This window comes from Triticum aestivum, chromosome 2B (genome assembly GCF_018294505.1).
Source record: "Triticum aestivum cultivar Chinese Spring chromosome 2B, IWGSC CS RefSeq v2.1, whole genome shotgun sequence".
Classification (NCBI taxonomy): domain Eukaryota; kingdom Viridiplantae; phylum Streptophyta; class Magnoliopsida; order Poales; family Poaceae; genus Triticum; species Triticum aestivum.
The window spans coordinates 382,040,838-382,058,001 of record NC_057798.1 but is presented as its reverse complement, the minus strand read 5'-3'; the positions used below and the strand labels follow the sequence as shown (position 1 = coordinate 382,058,001).

The 17,164-nt window shown below is 47.3% G+C and overlaps 1 protein-coding gene across 1 annotated transcript in view; it reads left to right on the top strand.

Moving 5' to 3' along the window:
• Nucleotides 1-17,164, top strand: part of LOC123045037 (pentatricopeptide repeat-containing protein At2g41720) — a 74,702-nt gene that overhangs the window by 24,115 nt on the left and 33,423 nt on the right. The window contains exon 7 of the mRNA XM_044467946.1: nt 5,480-5,612. Coding sequence (XP_044323881.1) covers nt 5,480-5,612 — 133 coding nt within the window. The remainder of the gene's footprint in view (nt 1-5,479; nt 5,613-17,164) is intronic.

Here is a 17,164-nt window from a genome sequence, read left to right as displayed (position 1 = left end):
GGAGCAGCTGCTGCTACCGACTTGGGCTGCTCACAGGAAATGCTCAGGGTGCAGGTTAACGAGGCTCTGATACCACTTGTTAGACCTTTCAGCCTGAGCATTGATAGATGTGGATGACACTAGGAGAGTTGGGACAATTTTCGTTGGTTTATTTCTCACACAATGCCATACCAACCCGAGGGGTTGGGGATACATATTTATAGGCTGCTAGCCAGCCAAGGCATATGCTAAGATGCTGCCAAGATGCCAGTCTAAGATGCTAGTCTAAGATGCTAGTCTAAGATGCTAACTGACAGTCCTTGATGGTCAAGGACAGAACTCTATCCTAACAGCCAGTCCTTGATAGTCCAGGACTTTATCCTCCTAACTGCCACAAGGACCATGTGCTGCAGCCCCACAAGGACCCTAGTACACAGACTTATCCATCAGCGCCTCCAGTGCTTGAGCTTCCCGTTGTTATTGTTGAAGACGTTGAGCCTCGACATCTTGTTCGTCTTGGTGTTGGCGCGCTCGCTCTTCCTCTTGGTGACGTTGACGTTACCTTTCTTGTGCTTGTGCAAGAGTAGGTTGGTTTTGGCGATGACGATGTGCTTGCTCGTCGAATTGCTCTTGTGGATGTTTGCCGTGTAGAGGATTGCGAGTTGCTTGACGGTCTTGGCGCGTGGCTCGACGTAGAGTGTTCGATGTCGGTGTACTTGAGCCGGAGAGGGTGTCGTCGGAGTGTCGACTCGAGCGGCTCCGTCTTGAGTAGGACGGAGTGGTAGAAGAGCGGTTTACCAACAAGGCACGAATCTCGTCCATTCTTGCATCGTTCTCTTGTTTGTGTGCGTCGAGCTTGTTATCGAAGTAGTCTCTTGTTCGTTGCTCGGAGAGTCGCAAGTCGGTGGCGAGATTGTCGATGCGGTCGCTCATTGCTTGTTGTTCTTGATGCAAAGCTCTTTGTGCACCAAAGAGGTGGCTCTTGGTGACATAGGATGACATGTCGTCGTCTTGCTCGATGAAGAGTGGGTTGGTAGAAGAACTTGGCCTATCCATCATTCCAAGCAAATATGTGAGTGGGAGAAAGAGAAGAACTTATACCAAATGTACCTTGACCGATGTTGAAGATGGATCAATGATCACTCAAATGTGGAACAAGGAAATAGCACAATTGGTACCAATTCTTGTCGGTTCTCACACCTACACAAGTAAAAGCTTATGGTGGAGCTCGGTTAGGATGGTGGCACAAATTTTGATGCAATTGTTAGTGAGCCTCAATAATGTTGGAAAAGATTCACAAATTTGCAAATGCAACAAGTAGACCAATAGCAAGATATGGTACACGGAAACACACACGCAAATAGATAAGTGGGGTCGTGAACCAAGGAATGAGCTAAAATGTGGAATCCACGAAAATGCTCTTGTTGCACAACACTAGAGAGACGCTAGCACGATTGCACAATAGGCGGATACGAAACTTGTGCACAACCTACTAAGCAAAAATGCAACGACTTCTATCCCAAGTATGCTATATGTATTGGTATTCCGGTGATATGATCCAAGATGATCGAGTATGACAATCTTAATGTAGTATGATGCTATGGTTCTTGCTTATAAGCTCTTTGCTTATCTTTCCCTTTTCCTTAAAAGCTTGTTTGGCTCTTTCTCTTTTGAGCTCTTTTCTCATGCAAAACTTCACGAACCAAGATAGCAATTGTGTATGCGATGACAACTTTGTGACACAAGAGATGATACCAAGATATGCACCACGATGATATGGTATATATGCTATGGGAAGTATGATCACTAATGTGCACAAGTCACGTTGCCGGCAATACTCAAAGGCTAGTCTTGATGGGTAAGCAACGCAAAAGTAAGGCTATGTGGTTATCAATGCAATGTCAAGGAGTAGACAAAGATGTCGTCGAGGTAGTCGTTTGTAAGCAAGGACAGTTGTTGGCGATGACGAGTCCTTGACGAATGAGCGGTGGTGATGTTGATGTCGAACCGTACCTATATAGCCGAAACACAATAGGACACCGGAACCACAACTCAAATTCTCAAAAGAAAACACGTCAAAATTGTCGGGGTTGATACCGGGTAAGCGATGGTGGTGCTTGCGGAAAGCGGTGGTGGTATGCAGAATGGTAGTGCGTATGCGGAAGTGTAGGTGGAGAGGCGATGGTGGCCGAACTGAAATTATTCAGTTTTGTCAGGGAACAGCGGACGTCCGGTCGGGGAGCGGTTGTCTGGTTGTCGGACGTCCGGTGCCTGGGCGATTTCGGGCACGGGATGAACAGCTAGGGTTCGTGGAGGAAGTGGCGAAATTTGTCAAATCCGGGCTATTTTGTGGATGGAAATGGTGGAGATGATGGGGGAAAGCTAGATCCACTCGTGGCAAAGCAAATCCATGGATCAAATCCAACAAAACTTCATCACACCAACAAATCACAAAAAAATTTGGGGCTATTTTTGGTGGGGATTTTCTAAATTAAGGACGAAATCAACAAAACAAGGCTAGAAAACAAGGGGTAGGGGCTCCAAATTCGTGATCAACGTGGCTCATGATACCAAGATGATGTAGGGTAGAACCCTAGATGCCCGATCTTTCACGATTGGAGGGAATCCTATGAAGAACACGAAGAACACGAGGAGAAATCACGAGGGGAAACACGAGAGAATCACTCAAACCAACAAGATCCGGTCACACATATGCTAGATCCTCGAAACACAAAGAGTGATACACGATCCAAAGTCAACAAAGGACGATACAAAATGTCTTCTCCGTGAGGTCTTGAAGGGTCTTCCCGTGATGGGGTCTTGAATCCGCTTCGGGGATCTTCTCCGAAGAGGTCGTGAACTCCGATGGAGAAGTAACCAAGTGGATGAGCAAAGCTCTCACACAAATATGAGGTAATCCTTTGCTAACCCTAACTAGGAGGAGGAGAAGGTCTATTTACATGGGCCTCGGGCCCGAAGCTGCACACACACAGGCAGCGGACGTCCGGCAGCTAGCAGACGTCCGGTGGCTCGCGAGGGCCCAGACGTTCGGAAGGCTTGGACTTCCGCTAATTACGCTCTGTGAACGTTGCATCGGACGTCGGGAGACGACCGGTCGTCCAGTCGCTACGGACTTTCGCAGAATCGGCTCGGGTGTGGAAATGCCGGTCGTCCGGTGGGGGCGGGACGTCCGCTCGCTGGGAAGTTCTGCCGGTCGTCCGGAGGAGGCCGGACGTCCGCTCGCTGTAGCAGTCGTCGGCTGGGACTTGGGTCGGCTGGGCCTTCAGGCGCCGGACGTCCGCTGGCTGGAGCGTCAGGCGTCGGACGTCCGCTGGCTGGAGCGTCAGGCGCCGGACGTCCGGTCCTGGGCGGACGTCCGCTCGCTGTAGCTTCTTCGGTAGCTCTTCTTCTTGTCCATTGGGTGTGGCTGCTCCGTGGCCTTCCTCCAAGTACCTGATCACACATAGTGTTTCTGCTTGAGGTAGTAGCCATGTCTCATGTGTAGAAAGTGGTAGTTTGGAGAGGAGCGAGTTCACCTTATCTTCGATAGCCTTTGCTCGAGCTCTTGTCATTGGTCCAAGTGGTGTCGTAGGAGATGTAGATACGTCCATGGGGATGATCGTGGGATGCTCCGCATCACGAACTTTAGAATAGAAAGGGTTTAGTCTTGGTAGATCTAAAGCTGAGTACATGAGGTGCGGTTTCAGTATTAGTAGGCACAAGTGGTACCTCAGAAGGACAATATTTTTAGCGTACTCCTTTTTACATACATCATGCATGCATGAAGCCTTTTATCCCAAACAAGTTGGGGTAGGCTAGATATGAAACCCTTTCACGAGGACTTCCCAGGAGGTCACCCATCCTAGTACTACTCTCGCCCAAATGGGTTTCATACTAAAAACTATGGACTCGCTTGTAATCTGAAACACACAAGCGCCAGCGCGTTAACGAGGCGAGCGAGAGGGCAAATAGACAGGCAAATGTATACCTCGGAGGCGCGGGTGAGGCGATCGCCGCTCTCGCCGGTAGAGATGTTGAGGACGAGCTTCTGCACCTTGATGGGGTTTAGCTACTTCTTCTCCGTCGACTGCGAGTACCAAAACACAAACAACACCATACCGTCAGAACACCAGGAACCTGAGCAACCCACAAGATTTGGAAAAATTGACAAAGCGGAGGGGAACTCACCATGGCTGCAGGATCTGGGGTGCGGCGGCGAGGGAGAGGAGAGGGAGAGGGGGAGGGTTTAAAGCGTGGTGCGGGGCGGCGGCGGCAGGGGCTTTGTAGGGAGAGAGAGGAAACCCTAGCGCGGAGGGTGCTTATATGCCTACAATTATGTTCGTGCCCCCGTGTGCAGGTGTAGAATGGAGGGTGGTTTAGTAATGTTGGTTAATCTGGCTTAGGAGCGCTAAAGAAAGGACATGTAGCTTGCTTTGGAATCTTATATATAGTACTCCCTCCGTTCCTAAATATAAGTCTTTGTAGAAATTCGACTATGGACTACATACGAAGCAAAATGAGTGAATCTACACTCTAAATGCATCTATATACATTCGTAGGTGGTCCATAGTGGAATCTCTACAAAGACTTATATTTAGGAACGGAGGGTGTATATGAACGTACTCAAAAGTAATAATGTACTCCCTCCGTCCCTTACATTGTGGGACGAAGGGAGTAAGCACATATACTACCCCATGGTAGTTGAGACGTGGGTGTAACTAGACCGGGTTGTAGGATGTATTTTCCCCACGGAAACATAAAATGGTTTTGTACTCCTGGAAGTATATATTCCTGCTCCTCATACACCACACAGATAAACTGATTAAAGCTCTTAATTATTTTTGGCATATTTTGCTAATAATTACTAGATACCTAAGTGAGTTATATGAAAATAATTGCCAAGTCCATATATTTTACTTAGTTTACATATGACGCCTTTTTTGTACGTAGAACTGTTATATTGCAAAAACTAGGGACCTAAGTGACAATTTTTTGTACTACTTGTACTGGTGTATCTTACAGTGATTACTATGGTATATTTAGAATGATAGAGGTATACTATGGTATATTTAGAATGATGGAGGTATACTATGGTATATTTAGAATGATAGAGGTATAATAGATGCATATGAGGTACATTGAATGTGGGAGTACGTACTCCCAGGAGTACAGAAAATTAGTCCATATATCTTATATTACTAGACTTTTAGATTACCATGTCTATTTATCAGGTTATCGTTCGAGTCACTTGCAACTAGGTCTGCTGTCTTCTGAGGCAACCATGCCGAATATACACACCATGGTTAATAAATAGAAACATAATAAAGTTGAATATTTATTGGGATAGCAGCATAGAGATTTCTTGTGGTTAAGATGCCATCTAAATTGTGGTTGTTCAGTTTTTATAATAGCTGCATAGAACCGCCCTTGATGTATTGAATAGGTCAATGTTCATTTCTGTCGCTTAGTTACTTATCGACATTTTGCTTCCCCATAACAGGCTACGGGACTGGAAAACTGCAAGTGAAATAATTGAACATTTGGATTCCTCTCTCCCATCCATTTCTGTTGGGAAGCTAAACCATCTTCTGAATTTTCTTGGAAAATGTGGGAAGACAGAGAGTATGATGAAGGTACAATTGGTCTGCGTAACATAGCTTTCATACCAGAACCTTTTTTTGTTATTTCCAACTTCTTCTATGCAATTGATATAGATACTTCAGCATTATCTGTTTTCATAGACCATCAATTTGTTATGTTGCTCTGTATATATGAAGCGGAAGTTGTGGCAACCAGTTCACCCAAAAAGCCTAAGCTTAGGGAGACGGTCAGACATTATATTCAAACACTCCCCCTCGCGTATGAACTGGGTTTGGAGATATGATGTGCGCATCGCAAGTAGAGGCAGATCACAATTATTTATTGCATGTACTGGGTTTTGAACCTAAATCTCTTGGATTCAAATTGTATGTGCATGACCATTTCATCCATCAACTCAAGCTTAGAGAGGGTTAGATATGACATTCTGAACATGTTTGTCGTTGCTAGTTATTCTATGGACACTTAGCAATATTTTTTAATGCATTATCACTTAGTGTTTTTGTGCTTACCATGATCAATTTAGACAGCATGGCTCCTCATTTAAAAAGAATGGACTGCTTGTGCATAATGGCTTGCTGGATCCCTATACAATCTTTCCCCTTGAAGTCTATTGTGTTTGGTTTGAGCCCAAGCCAACCTTGTCAAAAATTTGGCGAGCCAATATTTTGGCTAAGGTTTGTTTTCACTACTGTTGCAAGAACAATGAACTAGAGGGCATGCCAAAATTTTGGCAACTATCCATGAAAAGAGCCAAAATTGTTTTCATGACCAAAATTAGCATGGCTGATTTTGGTCATTAACCAGACAAACCCTTTGTTTTCTTGAATTTTGAGGCCCAAGTACCAATGTACATGTTGAAGTGTATATGTGGATTGCCTAGCCCTTTCCATCAGTTCGGACTTTTGGTTGCGTTGACTAGTGCATGAAGCTTAACATGGTATCAGAGGCTAAGGTCTTGAGTTCAAGTCCTAGCTTTCGCAATTTATTCAAAAATTGCTGCTGCCGCCCTTTGTGTCGGCGTATAGGGCTCTTGAGCCATACCTCTTGAGTCTATTCACGTGTTGACTTCCTGCGTCACACGTGAGAGGGGGTGTTGAAGTGTATATGTGGATTGCCTAGCCCTTTCCACCAGTTCGGACTTTTGGTTGTGTTGGCTAGTGCATGAAGCTTAACAATACATAGATAGATATTTACATACCCCCCTGTTCCAAATTATTTGAAGTTCCAGTTTAGTCCTAAGGGAAACTTCTCTATATTATTATTTGACCACGTCTGTAGAAAAATATAAGGACTCGACCTGGGTTGGAGATTACAGACTTATTAGTCTCATTCATAGCTTTTCTAAGATCTTGGCTAGGCTACTAGCCAACAGATTGGCGCCGCATATGAGGGAGTTGGTGGGTGCATCAGAGTGCCTTCATTAAAAAGGAGCTGCATTCATGACAATCTTTTGCATGTTCAGCATCTTATTAAAGTTCTTTATAGGAGGCACATAGTTGGCATATTCCTCAAATTAGACATCTCCAAGGCATTTGATTCTGTGAGCTGGATGTATCTTCTGGAAGTGATGTAATAGGGGCAAAGGTGTCCTGTTCTTTTGATGAGAAAGTAGCTATCGATTTGAAGGAGTCGACTTTGACGATCCGACTACGAACATATGATGACGTCGGCCTGCAAAGACAGATCTGCGGCGTCAGACATCCGAAAGGCAACGGAAGCAGAAGACTACAAATATGTTGGTGCGACGCGTAATTACCGTGAGGGCGTCGAGCTCAGCCAAAGTCGAAGCCTCGCTCGCACGCCAGAGACGGAAGGACGGGCTGCTATGAGCGGGCGCGGGACCTTGTGCGGTAGCGGCAGCAGGTGCTGGTGGTGCGATGGTCATCGAGTTGCTCCCGACGAAGTTGGGCATGGGAAAGTCTTCTGACCCTTTGGGTTTTTCGTCGTCCAGTCGACAACAACCGGAACCAAGGCATGAACCGAAGATACCAATTCCACTCTGCAGGCAGCTACTGCTGCCTCGACTGCTGCTTTGATGACCTCAGATTTGATGACTTCTTCGGTCTCAGCTGCTCTTTTGTCAACCGCAAGCGCCACCTTCTCATCGATGTTCACCTGACTGAACTTCCTTTGCCTTCTGGCCTCTGGGTCCTCGTGGTAGTAGTACTTCCATGTGGTGTCGTCTCTGACGCCGTGCACACGTCCATACTGCGGCCGCTGGCCCTGAGGGAGTCCGTTCAGTATGTTCAAGGCCCGGTTGAGAGGGGTGTCCCACTTGGGCCTCGCCGACGACTGAGACGACGAGTCGCTTTCGGCCGCAAGCTTGTGTTGATTTTTTTGCAAAAGGAACGTTGACCGTTTAGAAATGTTATACTACAATGTGTAGTCGAATTGATCAGAAGCTAACATAAGGTGGTAATTACCAGTATTCTCATCAACTTCCTCGTGGGCTCGTCCGTGTAGAAAACCTTTTTTTCTTTGTCCCACTTGTACCGAGCCCTGACGAAGTCATGCTCCAGCGGATTGGTGAACTCCGCCAAGGGGTTTGGGATCCCGTGGGCTTCACGTTCCGCGTCCTCCTTATCCCATATGGGTTTCTTGCCAATGTAACCATGGCTCCCGAGGCGGTGGTTCCCAGTGTTCCTTTGCGGAAGCCCCTTGAATTTCTCGGACTTGCGCTTGGCATCTTCGGTAGCACAAGTTTCCTTAAATTTTTCGTAGTCCTCTTCCGAAAGTGTGGGATTTTTCGCAAAAATCTTGGAGTAGGGTTCATTCTTGTTAGTCGAAAGTTTCACCCTGACTTTCCAGGCGGACAATGCGCCGCTGAACTTCCCCATGGCGGCGTTGTTCATCTTCTTCATGCCATCATCTTCCCACGGAACTTTGGTGTCATCCCGGCCGGGGAAATGGTATCTCTGGTGCAACTTCGTTAGGGGGAGGTGCTCCATATTTTTTGGTTTACTCCGTAAGTCCGTGGTGTTGATGCTTGCGACGTCCCGTAGGATGCATCCGAGTTGGTTTCCGTAGTTCTTGCGAGCTTCATCCGATGCTAGTGGCTCAAATTTCCCGTGCTGTGACCACCAGTCTGCCGGTGCCGAGCTTGTTAGGACGTCGTGACCTCGTACTCTTCTGCTCCGGCCCTGGTCTCGGCGCCGGTGGTGGTGTCGGGGTCGGGGTCGATGGCAGTAGCACTGTCCGCTATGATAAGGGGGCCCTCCAACCTTGTCTTGCCTGACTACACAAAAAGTGAAGGTAATCGTGTTCATGCTGTAAGGGACCGTCGACCTCATGATGATCAGAAGCCCCGGCTTCATCGTTGTTCGACATGTTTCCTACGTACGGTTAAGTTTGCTCGTTTAGTTCTCAAACTATAATCAAATGAATAATGACATAAAAAAGACCTATGGTTTGCCGGACTGCCGTTTCATTCCCGTCCCGGCAATTCCCTGGCATTGGATATGTCCTACTTTCTAGCGCCTGAAATTTGCCGGAACGGAAATGAATCAACATTCCGGCAAAACATTGGCCACTCGGAGTTTCCCTGCATATAGATCACTCAATGGATATCATCATGTAGTACTCAAAGGAGATCATCATTAATATAGGCCAACAAATTATTCAAGGAAACATAGGCCAACAAATTATTCAAGGAAACATAGGCCAACAAATTATTCAAGATAACAATAATAAAAATAATGAACCCTAGAACTCAATTCAAATTATGAACCCTAGCACTCAATTCATATTTCTGTCCTAATAAAAATAATGAACCCTAGAACTCAATTCAATCCAAATTATGAACCCTAGTACTCAATTCAATTTATGTCATAAATTATGAACACTAGAACTCAATTCAACTCAAATTATGAACCCTAGTACTCAATTCAAACTATGTCATAAATTATGAACACTAGAACTCAATTCATATACTGAAAATTCATTTACTGATTTTTTTTATTCCTACTGCCATTTGAACCCGAGAACCCTAGCTAGAACTAAATTCCTACTGTCTGTAAATTGAATTTCTAATGAACCCTAGAACTAATTTCCTACGGTCTAAATTCCCCTAATGAACCCTAGAACTAAACCCCCCTAATGAAGCCTAGAACTAAATTCGCATAGAGAAGAGAGGGGGAGGGTAGAGAGAGGATGCTCACCGGAGCAGGGGCGACGACGTCGGAGGGCTACAGAGGGCGGAGGGGGAGGCGGTGGCCTGTGCTCCGGCGACCTCGGGTGCTCCTGAAGGTCCGCGGCGGCAAGGAGGGGCTCAGGGAAGAGGGCTCCGGCGAGGAGGGGCTCGGGGAAGACGGCTCCGGCGGCGAAGCGGCGACAGCGACGGTGAAAGAGGAGTGGGGGGAATCGGGGGGTGGGGTGGAGAGGAAACCGCACCCACTTACTAAGTTAAAATAGCAGTAGCGAGGGGTCCAACCCTGCGCTATAGCTAAGTTAGCTATAGGGCGGGTTGTGCTTTTACCGAACCTGCGCTATAGCTAAGTTAGCTATAGCGCGGGGTTGAAACGCATCGCTACTGCTATTTTAACTTAGAGGCAGACGCAGTTTCCTCTCCATTTTCCCCTCTCTCCATTCTTTCCTTTTTTTTCTTTTCATTTTCTTATTCCTTTCCTTTTTCTTTTTCTTTTCATTTTCTTATTCCTTTCCCTCTCTCCATTTTGACTTAGGGGCAGGGTTGTACTGAGCTGGAACCATGGTGGGAAAGGGGATACAATATATAACTTAGGCGATATATTAGTGCATAACATATATATGTTACATCATTTGACCGATAACGCGGTCAAGTGCGTATACAAAATAGGTACAAATATAAATGTTGTTTACTCAGCGTCGACATTTTCATTTTTGAGTGAGCTTCTTTCCTTTCTTGTTCGTTGTCGAATAATTGAGCCCCTCGTTGTGACTTTTTCTATTCCATGGAGTACGATCTTTCTTTAGTAATGTAGTTTGATTCTTCTTTTGACGTACGCTTCATCGTCATCGTCATCTTCCCTCATAGGGTTGTCGTATTGGTCGTAATCTTCCTCGTTGGCGACTCCATCCATTCCGACGATGCTCCTTTTGCCTCTCCTCACGACAACACGGCTCGGATTGCTCGGGTCGGTTAGGAAGAAGCATTGTGTCACGTGCATAGCGTGTACCCATGGCTCATTTTTGGCGATGACGTTCACGGTAGCGCTCTTGGCGTTGGGTATGAACATGGTAGTGAAAAAACAGTTTTCTCTTTGGATGGACTTAGCCCATCTGACAGGGAACATCGTCACACTGGGCTGCCCAGAGTAGTCATGCTCCCAGATCTCTTCGACCCTTCCATAGAATCTTTCAGTTGTGTCGTTGTTGCCGGTCATGCATTCCATCGTCATCCTGAGTTCTGGTAATCATTGTTTATAGCTTTGGCCTCTGTGTAGAATGTGTATCCGTTGATATCGTACGCATGATAGGTTGCGAGGTTGGGCGCGGGGCCATGTGCTAAGGCGTATATGAGCAATCCGTCAGTAGAGCCCTCTTCCGGGGGATTAGCAAGAACATGTTGTTTGAACCAAGTCAAGAAAGTGAGTTTGTGCTCTCTAATAACTTCGGCGTTCGTCTTGCGTAGCCCCCCGTCACGGTATTTCTTTTTGATGGTTTCTTTGTGCAGTGTCACGAAAGGATCTAGCACTTCTAGGTGTTGTAGCACTACTAAGTTTGCTATGTCAAAGTCGTTGCGTCGACCCGAGTGGTCCACATGCAGTTCCCTCCGGCCGTTGGTGTGACCTTCACCTCCGAGCCTCCGAAGGTGCTTGTTGACGGCAAACCAACAACAGGGTCTCCGGCGCCTAAATAATTCTCGCATAAGGAGATGCACTCTTGGATAAGAAAGACCTGGACGATGCTTCCATATGGACGGGACATGTTACGAACGAATCCTTTGATGACCCCATTCATCCTCTCTAATGACATCATGCTGTGCAGGAATGTTGGCCCGAGGTCGATGATGTCGCCCACAATGCGGACACACAGATGCACCATGACATCAAAGAATGCGGGCGGGAAGTACATCTCAAGCTCATTTAGTACGACAACGATCTCTTGCTGTAGCCTTGGAGTTGCTTCACACTGATCGACTTTCGAGAGATAACGTCGAAAATGTTGCATAGACCAGTAAGCGTGTCACGGATGTGCTGGTCCATTATCCCTCTAATGGCAACAAGGAGTATCTGCGTCATCATCACGTGACAGTCATGAGACTTCATCTCGTTGAACCTTTTCTTCTTCGTGTCTAGAAATCTGCTCATCTTCCCACAGTAACCGGAGCTAACTTTGATTCCGGTAAGGAACTTGAAGAATTGATCCATCTCCTTCGGACTTAAAGTGAAGCAAAAAGGGGGCAATATTTCTCTTCCTTCTTGTTAGACTTTTTTGCCCTGTCCCCTGCCTCCATCTCCGTCTTTGTGTCCTCCGTCGACTTTTTACGGGGCATGTGGAGATCTGCCCTGATTTTCAAATCTTCCAAGTCTTTTCTTGCCTTTGGCCCATCCTTGGTCTTGTCCGGCATGTTCATCAGTGTCCCAAGCAAACTCTCGAGGACATTCTTCGTGATATGCATTTGATCAAGGCAATGAGGCGTGTCGAGTTTGGGCCAGTACTCCAAGTCTCAGAAAACTGACCTCGTTTTCCATACCTTCAGCAGCGGCTCCGGTATTTTTTTCATCTTTCCCGGCGCAGGGCACGCTTCCCAGTTTTTGAACAACTCATGGATTTCGGCGCCACTCCTCTTACGTGGAGGTCCTCGATGCTCAGCCTCACCATTGAATAGATCTCCATGGTTTCTCCATGGGTCATCCTTCTCGAGCCATCTTGGATGCCCCATGCACACAATTTTCCCAGACCCCCATCTTTCATTAACTGCTGAGACATTGTATCATCCGTGCACCGGGTGCATCCACAATATCCGTGGCACACCTGTCCTGTGAGATATTCGTAACCGAGATAGTCGTGCACCGTCGTCATCAGCGTGGCTCTCATATAGAAATACTCTCTTTTGCTGGCGTCCCATGTCTTGACCTGTGTTTTTCATAACGTGTCTAACTCCTCTTTCAGTAGCCCCTGATACATACAGATTAATATTATTTCCCGGTTGTTTCGGCCCTTGAATCAGCATGCTCATGTGTATGTACTTTGTCTTCATGCACAACCAGGGGGAGGTTGTATATCCATATAAACAGAGGCCATGTGCTCTGGTTGCCAAACGGATTCATGCCATTGGTACTCGCGCCAAGCACGATGTTCCTTGCATCTGTTGCGAAATATCGATATTCGGCGTTGAACGCTCTCCACTGGCTTGCATCCGCGAGGTGTCTCAGCTTCGAATCATCTCCATCGTCGGGCTTTTTCCTCTCCGCGTGGTAACGCATGAGCTTTGCTTCCTTAGGATCTACGAAATAACGCTGCAGACGGGGAGTGGTAGGTAAGTACCATACAACTTCCTAAGGACATTTCTTTTTGGCCTTGTATCGAGAAGCATTGCACACCATACAACAGGTTTTTTCCGCGTGCTCCTTCCGATAAATGATGTAATCGTTGATGCATGCGTGGTATCTAATGTGCGGCAGATCAAGAGGGCACACGATTTTCTTGGCCTCATCGACACTAGTAGAACACAGGTTCCCTGCGGGGAGAACCTTCTTTAGATACTTGAGAAGCTCATCGAGGCTTCTGTCGGTCCATTTGTTTTTAGCCTTCGTCTTTAGAAGTTCCAGCGATTTGTTTTTAGAAGTTCCAGCGTGAAACTCAAGCGGGTCACCTCTGGATCGCAACCACCATACAATGGAGTCTTCGAGTCCACCTCCAGTTGCTCAAGCTTGGACTCCTCTCTAGAAGCAGCTCTGTCGCTAGTCGTCTTCTTGCGAAGCAGGTCTCGAACATGAGCTTAGATTCCTCTCTAGAAGCAACTCTGTCGCTAGTCGTCTTCTTGCGAAGCAGGTCTCGAACATGAGGGTCCTGCATGATTGAACTTAGTACCGAAGAAGGTTGTGGCGTGTCCGCGGCTTCTCCGTCATGTACGGTCTCTTCTCCGCCGCCGTGTCCAGCCTCTTCTCCGCCGCCATGTCCGGCCTCTTCTCCGCTGCCATGTCCAGCCTCTTCATTGCCTCCATGTCTGACCTCTTCTCCGTCGCCATTATTGGTCATCTCTTCGTTTGGCCCAATGTCCAGCCTCTTCATTGCCTCCATGTCTGACCTCTTCTTCGTCGCCATTATTGGTCATCTCTTCGTCTGGCCCAATGTCGTCATTGGCCGCCCCATCGACGTCATCATCTTCACTTATCCACCGAGTATAGCCATCCATGAAACCATGCATGAGCAGGTGCGCTTTCAAACGGCCTCCCTTAAAGGGGTCGAGCAAGACTCCTCCTTTGCATCTTCGACATGGACATAGAATCTCCTTGCGGTTATTTTCATACATGTCGTGCACCGCGGATCGCAACCATCTTTCCACCATTGTTCCACTGACCTTCATGATCGCCTGCGCGGTATAATTAATAAGCAAAAGGATTATAAACGCATCCATGCATCAAAGTCATACAAAAATTCGACATGACCTTCCCTAAAAAAGGACATATAGAGTTTGCCCGAAATTCGCCGAAACGGAAATAAATCGACATTTCGGCAAAACATAAGCAACTCTCATGTCAAACACAATTCGACAAATAAACATATAGGCGGCAACTCATGCCACACGCACAATTTTCATCATATCGCCCTATTCGGTCATATCGGTCACATATTTTCCAATAATTCTTCCAAATCACAATTTTTTACTCACCTAGCTATTTCGAGAGAGAAGCACGGTGACTAGATGACTTTACTTCATTAAAGAATAAATCTAGTTGGGGATGATAGAGCTAGCTAGTTGGGGAAGGAGAGATGACTAGTGGAGGGAGGAGAGAAAAGTGAGGAAGAGAGAAAAGGGTTGTATTAATGGAGATGGTGGACGGGGCATTAAAGCAGAGAGAAGAGAGGTAGGAGAAGGAAGAGAGAAGAAAGCTAGGTAGTAGTAATGGGGGAGAAGAAAGTGAGCGAGAAAGTGAGGGAGAGAGGAGGTGGAGGGGGGAGGGGGGAGAGGGGGATTGGGGAAAGGTGGCTGTTGTGCCTTAGCAGCAACGCGGGTCCTGTATAGGCAAGACGCGTTGCTGCTAAGCGGGGCCCACCAGGTGGCACAGTGCAAGAGTAGTTGCAGCGGTGGGCTTTGGACACACGCTACTGCTAATAACTTAGAAGTAGTGCGGTGCGGGACAAACATGCTGCTACTTTGCGTACCCTGGTGGGTACTGCGGGGTCCACTTAGCAGCAACGTCGTCCTTCTTACCCGCGCTACTGTTAACTATGTAGCAGTAGCGAGTTTGATTAGCCCGCGCTACTGGTAAATAGCAGTAGCGCGCACGTTAGACCCGCGTTGCTGTTAAGCCTCTACCTATAAGCTTTTCCCGAGTAGTGGCTCTTGTACCAAGGTCACCATTGATAATGGTCGAAACACCCTATTGTGGCATGATTGTGGGCTGGCCGACGACCCTTTAAAGGCCGTACCCCAAATTTGTTTAAAAGCAGCGGGCCGTTTGAACACAACTTGAAAATGACAATTAGATTGGGTCGTTCACCAGACTAAGTGATGTGGTTGAGCTAGTGGACTTTGTTCACATTTGGAAGGAGTTGCAGAGGTGGTCCTTAACCCTTTGTGGCCTACTCCATATGCTGGATTCGCTCGCTTGATGGCGTGTATTTGGCCAAGTCCCTTATTTTGGTTGGTTCTTGGGTAGCTCATCTCCTTTTGTAGGAAGCAAGATATGGTAGCGAAGGTGGAGCCAAATGCCATTTTTTCTTGCTTGGCTCTTTCATAATCATGTCATCACCGCCGACTGTCGTAGCATCAAGGCTAGACAATGAACTTGTCGCACCGCTAGCCATATATGAAGACCACTACGGGGTGCGTGGGAAACTTGAGGTGGAGACACGCATTCCCGTTTGCCGTGACCCAACATGAAGTTACCTGAAAGCAACAAGAAATCAACAAGTATTGCAAGGAGGGAGACAAGTCACTCTTCATTCCAGATATTGGCCCCTTTGTGAGGGGGGAGGGGTAGTGGAGCGGGTACATGAAGTTACATCTACGCTCAGCTATTTACAATCCTAACCCTAGATGAACTGATGTACCTGAGGGCGGGTTGGCCTTTTACTTCTGTAATATCCTGAGAATATGCGTGGATCCCACTTGGTGCTGAAGATGTAGTTTTCCCGAGGCACCGACCTGGTGGCATTCCTCAAGGTATTAACTTGGTGGAAATCCTATTGGGTTTTTGGTTGGTAGCAATCCCGCGGGGTGTCAAGTTGGTGGAGATCTCGAGAGGTTATAAGGTTTTCCGCAAAGTCTAGTAAGACATTGAGTCCAAGTAGCACATTGAACCTTCCCCGGCAGTAGCCCCTCGTAGGCCTGGGCGGTAAAGTAGCGCATGTCCGGGTCGATGCATGAATCCTAGAGGGGTTGGTGTGCTGACCGGATCTATGAATTTTGAGGCATGCGTGATGATGGTTGAATCCCACCTCTATGGTTCACTGGATTTACTCATGCATCCTTTTGATCCCATCACTAAGCATACTAGTGGTTGTATGATTGATGTAGCTTGCAAAACCTCTTGCTTGGTCGTTGACTTCGCGTCCTCAGTTAGCGCATGTCCGAGCCGATGCACGAATCCTAGAGGGGTTGGAGTGCTGACCGGATTAATGAATTTTGAGGCATGCGTGATGATGGTTGAATCCCACCTCTATGGTTCACTAGATTTACTCATGCATCCTTTTGATCCCATCACTCAGCATACTGGTTGTATGATTGATGTAGCTTGCAGAACCTCTTGCCTTGGTCGTTGACATCGCGTCCTCGGTGATTGGGCCCATGACCTCGGCTCCGCTACCCATGGTCGCTTTGGCGCGCACGATCCTGGTGTTCCTCCCGCGTCACACGGGCTTGCGGATGCTATCCGTCTACCTTCACTCGGTAAATACCGTGAGGGCACAGTTGGGTATCTTCTTGGGTTGGCTTGAGTTGCCTCGTGTGCAGAATGCTCCTTGTTCTGTTGTTGCTTCCCTTACTCCTGGAGCAAGTACTTCCTCATGATGGCGTAGAGCCTCTTAGTTGTTGACCGTAGACTTTGATGCAACTTGGCGTAGAGGGCTGGGTCACATATCGCCAATCGCGTGGCGAAGCACACGCTCTCGTCGGTGATGGTGCAGATTTGACACTATATGCCGGTGAAGCGCTTTTGGAATGCTTTGATAGATTTGCGTGGATCTTGAATGAGCGTGTAGAGTTTGACGGCGGTCACCTCCTTCGTCTCATTCCCTTGGAAGTCAGCATGAAGATGCTAGCAAAGTTGTTCCCAAGTGCACCGATCTAGGAGCGAGCGCTAGGTACCACGACCGAGCCATCCTAGAGATCTTGAGAAGAAGGCTCTTGGCCATGGTGGTTTCGTCGCCTCGTGCCGCCTGCACGACTGTTGTTGCCGGACTTAGCGAGAGCGATCAGAGATGAGGTCGAGCGAGA